The sequence below is a fragment of the Phaethon lepturus genome, unplaced genomic scaffold, assembly GCF_000687285.1.
Source record: "Phaethon lepturus isolate BGI_N335 unplaced genomic scaffold, ASM68728v1 scaffold12135, whole genome shotgun sequence".
Taxonomy (NCBI): domain Eukaryota; kingdom Metazoa; phylum Chordata; class Aves; order Phaethontiformes; family Phaethontidae; genus Phaethon; species Phaethon lepturus.
In genome coordinates, this window is record NW_010542698.1 from 44696 (window position 1) to 54268 (window position 9573).

At 41.8% G+C, this 9573-nt stretch overlaps 1 protein-coding gene across 1 annotated transcript in view; it reads right to left on the reverse strand.

The window, feature by feature from the left end:
• The window catches only part of KCNQ3 (potassium voltage-gated channel, KQT-like subfamily, member 3), a gene marked incomplete at its 5' end in the record, with an annotated part of 35066 nt that overhangs the window by 19942 nt on the left and 5551 nt on the right, over window positions 1-9573 (reverse strand). The window contains 5 exons of the mRNA XM_010288119.1: window positions 2735-2761; window positions 4833-4927; window positions 6291-6386; window positions 7630-7740; window positions 9083-9238. Of these exons, the coding sequence (XP_010286421.1) occupies window positions 2735-2761; window positions 4833-4927; window positions 6291-6386; window positions 7630-7740; window positions 9083-9238 (485 nt within the window). The remainder of the gene's footprint in view (window positions 1-2734; window positions 2762-4832; window positions 4928-6290; window positions 6387-7629; window positions 7741-9082; window positions 9239-9573) is intronic.

The following is a 9573-nucleotide window of genomic DNA, read 5'->3' on the forward strand; positions in this document are numbered from 1 at the left end:
ACGTACCACTTCCCTTCCCTGCTTACAGGATCCAGCCTATTATCTAGCTCAAGGGTAGTCCAGTGTGCTCCTCATCATATCCCACATCTTCACAGTTTTAGTTTAAAGAGAGCTTCAATAAAGCCTTGGGCTTCTGCCAAACTTTAGTCAGCTTTCCACTATCACAAGTCTTTCCCTGCAGCCCTGCATCGGGATCCAACTCCTGCAACGGACTCTTCCACTCTGTTGTCTTCCCTGTGTTCTTCCCACATAATCTTAGAACAAGGAACTGCATCTAGCTGTGACTTTGTCATGATGCCAGCTCCTGCTTCCCAGGAGAGATCCTGGAAGGGTCTGTCACAGAGTTCAGCTCTACCAACGCGGAGTTCCTAAAGAGCTTTGACACCACAGAATGGAAACCCTGCCACCTAAAGTCCTATCCATCCTCGTATTTTCACACAGACAGGTGTCATTTTTTGTTTATTAACTAGTTAAATTTTCTGACTCTTCTGGGAAAGCTTTGGACCGATTATTCTCTCTCCCTTATCAGCCATTGTTCAAACAATGCAGTTTATTACTACAGTTTTCCCATTAAGTCCTTAATGGATGCAAGAACCTGGAGACTGAGTGCACTTATGGGCTGTTCTCTCCACTAGGACTGCATTCCCTTATTGCTCATTTATTTCAATACAGCTTTAAATGCAAACTGCAGTGGAGTACGAGTAATACTTTCTATGTACTAGATCACTGTAGAAGGAAGAGGAATGTGTTTTTACTGTCTGGTCTATAAACAAGAGTTTTATGAGAGATGGGAGGTGGGACTGTCAAAACAACCAGATTTTATGGCTCAGTCCCATGTCTACTGAAGTCAGTGGATGCTCCCAGAAGTACCATTATTTTTCTGTTTACCTGGAGCGTTTCCAACTCTTACTGAATGCTTATTTCCATAAACACATTCCCACTAACAGGAAGGCTCCAATGCAGGTTTACTGATGATTTTGCTAAGGGTTATTATATATGTAACAACATAAAAGCAAGATATATCCAGCTAGAATGAGGGGTCTTGGGATTACAGTTTTAAAGATTTTGAGCTGTGAGGCATATTTTTCAGTTTTTAATCCAGTGCTTCACATAAAATGACTTCTTCTACTGGTCTGAAAGATACAGTAACTCAGAAGCTACTCCACGAACTGTTCTGTCACTGCAGATGCAGGAGCTTCTCTAGGGGACTTTGACCAACAGCAAACTGCAGCAATCATTCACTTTCCTAACTTTAATCCGCTGCTGCATCTGAGTCAGAACACGTTTTGGTTCAAGATCTGGAGTCACCTACTCAGAAGGATTTCAGCTCCTAAGATCTCTCCTACATATTAAAGGCAATTCAGCTGCTGCCAACCCTGGAGATGGCTAAAATCTCCAGACATCTACGTTAATGTAACTGAGCTTGCTCACGACTGCTTAGCCTGGGTAGTGCCATGGATATATAGCCCTTAAGGTTCACGAGGTTACTCCCATCATGAAGTCTTTGACAAGGAGCAGGTTGGCTCATGATGATGGTGGCAGGAGGGGGAAGTAATCTTTTCCCAATTATTCAACACTACAGCACTTGCCTGTATCATAAGAAAATTTGTGACCAGGTTTTTATTTTCTGTTAAAGGAGGTTTGAATCCCAAAAATTCACAGGAGAACAACAAGTGTGAATCTGTTTTTTTCAGACTCTTTTATTGAAGCTGTCATGTGTTGCATGAAATGTTTAAAAAACAAAACCGAAAAGAATACTTTTCATCAGGCTGGGGACTGGAACCCAGGCCTGATCTCTGAGTAACAGTTTTCAAATTTTGCTACAATTCTTGGTCTTTTCCTCTGCACTATAAATAGGGATGCAAATGGAAATAGCTTCAGCATGAGTCTGTGGAACCATTTGTCCTTTAAGTTCTATTGACTTTCATTGTGGGTGATCCACTGATAGCAGTTTACCATTAAGTTTTTCACATTTTGGACGTAAGAGGTTGAATTATTTTATGCCTTCTTTGAATCTGCAACTTAGCTGAAGGGGTTTAGAAATACATCATTTCCATTTGAGACCTTGCAGATTGATTGACAACGACTGCTCTGATGTAGCCTTCAGCACTGACCAGTATTAAGGTCGATGATTCCTTCATTCTCTTTGCTTGTAAATTCCCCAAAGTGACTGGGAGCTTTCCCATCTGTTTCAGCAGGGGTGGGACCAAGGCCTCAAACCTAATGTAGCTTTTTTAGTACTGCCAGAGGGATTGACTATCCTGCTGGTCCATCTTAGCCATCCATCTTTGTATTTATCATCAAGAAATCTTTGCACATGGTGAATTGAGACAGACTTGATCCTTTACACCGCAACATTGCTCTGTGCAGGACTATTGAGCAATAACACAAAGCGAAACTCTAAATTCACCCCAGAACAATCTGGATGCTAAACCCTGGCTCTATGGCATGGATCAGGAGAAATCTAGACCATGATTAATCATAACAAACAATAAAGCTGTTTACATACAATCAGCAAGCAACAGTGCATTTGTCCGATTAGCATTTTAGCTGTGGTGTTAAACTGGGAAAAAAGCAAGCAATTAGGAAATGGATTGGTTAATCATTTTTAATGACTACCTGTGGTGTTAGTAGCATGTTTTGGTTAACAGCTCATGAATCCACAAAGAACCATTTAACCTGCACCCTCCAATAATTGTATTAAAACAAGGCTATAATAACGACAGCTACATACCTGGCAGTACCATCCAATTGCTCCTTCCTATTAAAGAAGAGAGGAAGCATTACAAGAAAGCGAGGAAAGAATAAGTACATAATAAACCCAGCAGATTTTTTTAAACAGAAATTTCTAATCTATTGCTAACAGTTTATACCTCTTTTGTTCTGTGACCATAACTGACAGCAGAATAAAAGCTACATTTTCACTTAGCCATGAAGCAAAGAAAGTGATACACGTTCCTGAAACCAATCTGTGCTGCTTAGACTGGCAATCTAGTCTTTGGTGAGAAGTGAACTCCTTTGCCCTCTCTCCCAGGACCTTATTTGCAAAACACTTATTAAATTTCAGGTTGCATTTGAATCACAGAAGAACCTACATACAATGAGTAAGCTTGAAGTCATGGTAATGAGCCTAGACTCAGGCAAGCCTAAGAATTGTTCTCTGAACAAAACCTGAGGTCACGAAGCCCTCTAGAAATTAGTCTATACTGGATAATGTGGGAATAGATGGACAGTGAGAAGGGATAAAGAAAAGGAATGTACTGAGCTTTAATTAAACACTTGTGTTTTTTCTTAGAGGTTTTCTTTTTGACATAAGTGAAATCAGTCCTAAAGAAATGTGTTGGGAATAAAACAAAGAAAGAGTTAATATTTGTAATTTGCCCTTTGTGAAGGCAGGAGCCTGAAATGTTCCTTCAAGTCAGTACTGAGCACCAACCGGAGCTGCAGTATTAGCTCAGTGAGCAGAATGTAAATGTGGAGACTTCTGTTTGAGCTGAGCAGTAGTTTAAGGGCACTTTTTCTCAGAATGAGGCATAGCAGCAAGTCCAGCATGAAAGTTTGAAGCATAAACTTGGATAAGTAATACCCATTATTAGCAGCTGACAGTCTATAGCCAAAAATCTTGGCTTTCACAGAATCATTAAGGTTGGAAAAGACCTCTAAGGTCAAGTCCAACCGTCAACCCAACACCACCATGCCCACTAAATCATGTCCCAAAGTTTTTGTCCACATGTTTTTTGAACACTTCCAGAGATGGTGACTCTACCACCTCCCTGGGCAGCCTGTTCCAATGCCTGACCACTCTCTTACTAAAGAAATTTTTCCTAATATCCAGTCTAAGCCTCCCCTGGCACAACTTGAGGCCATTTCCTCTCGTTCTATTGCTGGTTACTTGGGAGAAGAGACCAACACCCTTGTCGCCACTACCCCCTTTCAGGTATTTGTAGAGAGTGATAAGGTCTCCCCTCAGCCTCCTCTTCTCCAGATTGAACAACCCCAGTTGCCAACATTTTAAAATGTTAAGAGCTCAAGGTGATGAATCTGCCAGTTTGACAGGCAAGAAAAGTGAGGATCAGACAGACTCATACCCATAAGCATACGAATGTCCAGTAAGTCTGAATGTCTTTATCTATGGAGTGTTTTCCACTGAACTCAGAAGTGGTGATTAAAATAAAGCCATGACTCCAAAAAACTTTTATTATGAACCTTCAGTTAATAGTTACAGTGAGAGACAGTTTTAAACATGCTTTGGCTGTCTTCCACTGAATTATCCCCTTGAGCAATTGGTGTTGCCAAAAGACAAGCATTTAACAAGCATTAACTATGTTCACATGCCATGGCCACCTCTGTGAACACCACAATTCTCAGGCCAGTTGAGTTAGAGAGGGAAAAGTAAGAATTTTCAGCATAGCCCATATCTTAACATACACAATTCCATCATAGAGGGTGCAAGAGGTACAGATGCCTCTGAAGTCCAGGGCTAAAACTTTATCAAGATCAAAATTTCAGAGGGAGAAATTGAGATTTCCAGGGCAATAAACTCCAGAGTCTTACAAAGGGAAGGTGACGATGAGGCAGCCTTCTCCTTTGTTTAATGCCAACATGAGAGCCACTGACGGACTTATCCATGTGCCCCTAATATATCCCAGCAGAGGAAGAGAAAAGAGACGGATCCAGAAGCCAAAAAGCATGTTTTTTAGTCTGAGGCAGGAAGTTAACTGGCAACTCTCTGTTACCTACAAAAGCCTTACTGATATATATAAAGTCTACATTTCCTGTCCTGCCTTACACTTCACAGAAAAAGATGGTGGAGAGGTCGACAATGCACTTACCTGAAAAATGGAAATGACACAATTGATTCATAAAATCTCCAGGTAGCAACTAGATCAATCCTGTTGGGGTTAGTAGCATAGTATCTCCAAGCAGCCTGAATTACGAGGGAGAGAAAATAATTACTGTTAGGTAAAGCTATACCCCAGGCTGACAGTAGCCAGATTGCTTCAAAGAACGTAACAATGCACCTGAGTGACTACCTGGAAATTAATTACTAATCAGCCATAACAAATCATTGTCACTATATAGCAAAACTATTGACACTGAATTATGATCAGGGAGGCTGTTAAAGGAGACAGGACATGAGAGAGAACCACCGACACCAACAAGACATTACATTTGACTAAACTGGTTTTATTCTCCTGTCTGGTATGTCTAAAAGAGCTTCAAGCGCTGCGGGATCTGGCCAATATTTCTGGAAGTGCTTAAGCTAATTTACTGTCTGATGTACCATCAGAGGAAATTTTGCTGAGTAATTTTCTTTTTCAACATTTAGCTCCAATCAAAATTCTCTGAGCATATACATAACCCCGCCCTGTAGCTAAATTAGTTACCTGCTAAGTGGAGATGCTTTAATTTAAAAGGTGAATTCAACTCACCACTCATCCCTGCAGCCCCTTCTGTTTGCTAAGGAGTGTTTTTAATAAGAACAGCATAATATGCCACTCAGCCTGTTTCTCCTGAGGACTGGTTTGATCCTGAGCAGTCCTGAGAACCAATGCTTCCATCTGATACTTTCTCTGGCCCTCTGTGGAAATGCTGCCATTTACTTCACTGCATTAGGGTGTGCTCCACACCTACTAAGAGTAACTCCTGTCAAATTTGTCAGCCCCGGCCTAGTAATTTCAAGCTTAATTTTCTGAATTCATAACAAAGGCCTTAACTGAAGTCCAAGTGAGACAAGAAGTCTCTTCCCCTTGAATCCTCTGATCATCCAGTGACATAACAAAAAATCTAGGGCATGTTTCAGTTTTTACAAACCACACATACTATTTTAGTTGTTTGCCTTGATTGAAACAGTCACTGTCTATTGTTTTACTTCTGTTGCTGTTTTCACATTAATAACAACACAACTTTGCACGTAAAAGCACTTTCTCAAGGGATCTGACAAAACCTGGATATTCAAAAGAATGTTTTTGACAGCTTGTTTTCTGTGATTTTGTGGCACTGATGCAGAAGTCTGTTGGTTTCCAGAAGCTACAGATAAGACCTTTCTTCTAAAGACAACTTTCTTATAAAAGATATTCTGGGAATTGAAAGATTTCTCAAAAACTGCAAGGACCACTGGATTATCTAGCAGGACATGAAAAAAACGGACTCCTTTACAAACAGAGCTTCTCATTCCTGCAATGGGAAATGAGAATTTGGGCAGGGGGGAAGCGGCAGCCCTTGTTAACCTGATGCAGCAGTCTTCATAGACAACACTTTTTTCAAGGAGGGGATAAGTGGCTGCAAACCTGGATGAGTTCAGCTGCTGGCTTTCTTCTTTTCTCAAAATGTTTTTGACGATGTTGCTCCTGGACCTTCAGTGCCAGCCCTGAGCCCAAAATGCCCTGAAAGCATAGAGTGATGCAAGATTTTAGGCATTTCTTACTCAGAAAAAATGAATCAATGATGAGAGGAAACAGATCTGTGGGTGGAGATGGAGATGGCTACGTGGGACCTTTATGCAGTACAGCATGCCTTTCCCACTGCTCTGCTCATGAGACACAAGTTTGTCATGATCATCTCAAGGGCCACAGGCCACACCAAATCATGTGAACATCCTCAACAGGCTTCTTGACAGTCTACTGCCTACATCCTTCCAAGATGGAGGTGTCCAGGTAGTGTTTTACTTTGCACTCAGGGTAGAGTGAAACTGTGCTCGTGTGATAAAAGAGCTATGCTAACCATACTCCGGATTTGGGTGTGTGGGACCTCCCATCCTCTGTGGAATTCTTTCCAAGTCTCAATCTAAAGGAAAAATATCCTAAAATATGGACTTGGGATGGTTTCTGGTTCTATTCAGTCCATCTCACCCAGATCTTGTTTCATTCTTAGCTGAGGACTTTGCAGACAAGGCAAATATTTGTCCTATGTAACACAAGAGAACAAATAGACTTTCAAAAGCGATTTAGAGATCATTACTTAAGCAGCCAGATTAGTATTCACCTGCCTAGATCAAAAATACCTGTACTGTCACCTGATATCAAAATTCCCTTTAATCGTAATGGCTAGAAATACTGCTTCTGTGGTGGTGTCAGAGATCTCCTCTAGGAAGTAAGGGAGACAGGTGAGATGAAATGCTCTGCAGAGCTGCACTGCTATAAAGGATGACCACCGGACTGTGATGATCACTCAGATGTAGATCTCTGGCTTGCAAGTGTTTAGAGCTAGGTAAAATGGACTCAACCATAATTTTTAATACAATGGGCCCCAAATCCTTTAAAAATATTTTTTGTGTGGCTATGTTAATACCAGTAAACTAACCCGGGCCAGGGTACAGGCTGATGAACTGCCCTGTGATTTGCCTGACTGTTCACTTGCTGGATTAATTTTGTCCTGTGCCAATGAGCACTATCTATCTCAGACAATATCCACACATGGTTCAAGGAGTATTGGGGTAAGATATGATTCCAAATAGGCTCTAAGCAAAGTTGGGAAGAAAGGAGTTTGATTTACCAATATAGACCAGCTAAAGTGTCTGAATCACTTCTTAAAAAGGGATTTTGATTCCACTGGCAGTTTTGATCACTTTACCTTCTTTTTGCAAGTGCACAGCATTGGGCTGTGGCAGAGGAGGGGGAAGGTACTTACTGCAGGAAGAGCAAAGAAAGACACTCCAATGAGAGAGAATGTAGCTGCAATCAGCCGTCCCTCCCATGTTTTGGGGGTCTTGTCGCCATACCCAATCGTAGCGAGGGTGATCTGTGGGCAGAATGACCAGGACTTCCCATAAGAAAAACAAAGCCAACAGCTCTGCTTTAAATGTCACCACAAAACCTACATAACTCATTCAGCTCTATAGGTGCTCATGCACAGCTTCTTAAATTAGGATCCTGACGATGGACCAACCAATTTTTTTTAATGGCATCACAGTCCAGAGGCATTGCACCAGGGATAATGGATTTAATCTTAAAGCAGCTGCCTCTCTGGGATGCATTTGCTGAAAGGGAACTCCATCTGACATTGCACGTGGAGTGAGTCTCCTGCCCACCACCAGTGCACAGTTAGGAATGGGACTTGCCAGTTAACAGCTTGCAGAGCTTTAACAAACAGTCAGGGCTACCTCTCCCTGAAGCCTCAGTCTCTGTAAAACAAAGATGACTTTGTGAAAACTTACTCCTTTCCTGCACAACTGCTGATTTCCAGCTGTGTACCTTGTCTCACTAATGAGACTTTATCTAAATGTCCTGGATAGGTAAGGATATGAAAATATCCAGGTGTTCTATGCAACACTTGGGACCTTTTGATTAATAATGGTGGGAAAGGATCTTGCCATTCATAAATTAACTGCATTAAATAAAAAATATGCTGCTGAATATTTTTTCATACCCATACCCTAACTAATGGTAGCAAAGGAACATGAATTCTGTCTGCCAGGTGGGAGGAATATTTCGCAATCAGATGAGCAGTGGCACAAACCAGTACTCCTGTTTTCATCAGAAGAGGCAAGAACAGATATATCAAAGGTCTCTCTTGCTCAGTATCCTACCACCAATGGCATTCGCTGAGTGATTCTTGGCGAATGCATGTGAGACACAAGAGAAGTGTCAAGTTATCCTTTCCTGAGACATTTTGGACTTGTTAAGTGTCATCCCATTAATCATTGCTCCAATCTAACCAGATTCCTCTGCAAGGCCTCTTGTCCCTCATGACAGTCAACAGCACCTCCCAGTTTGGCCAGCTCTGGTTTTGCCATTGTCTGAGGCATGTAACTCTCACAGGCAGGATAGGTCTCCCATAGGCATATAGGCTCCACCAGTGCAGTTTACACTTAAAAGAGAGGTTTCCCAGAAGCCAGGAGCACAGACTGATTTCTGGAAGGCGTTTAAGCACCTAAGGGCCTTTGTCTGACTGAAAATCACCAGGGAGGTAACTTCTGTTAATTGGTTGTAGGGGCATCCCTACTTTGATAATGTTATACTAGTAACATGCTTCTCACACAAATTTAGCAGCACTTATACTGTAATCCATAACATCAATACTTTACCTCTTCCTGGATACGAAGTTTTTAAGAAGGGGATAAGGTATTTTTGGAGTCACTTACCAGTCCCCACCACAGTGCATCTGCATAGGTTTCAAACTCTTCCTTCATCTCCACCCCATTAGCATCCTTTTCAGGAACATCTTTTTCAACCAGATAAACAAGAAACGAGGAGAGAATGAGCGTCAGGAACCCAATGTACCAAGCAGTGATTAGTTCCTGCAAAAGAAACAGATGGACAATGGAGGGGCTGAAAACAGTCTCAATACCCACAGTGGCAGAGTAAACGTCAGGAGAAGAAAGAAGCACTGAGGATAACAGCAGAGCTGTCGCTGATGGCTTCGTCACAGTCCATGACCAGCCCATCTCAGCACTTACTGGGACATAATGCAGAGATTTACAAGAATTAGCCCTCACATGGCATCTTCCTTGGGAACAGCTTGGAGCAATCTGCAGTTGTAGTGCTGCATAAAGCTGGGTTAAGGACTTAGCTGCACACATGACACAGGGTGATGCAGGGCTCTGTCCCTGACCTTGACTCTTCCCATTCCTGC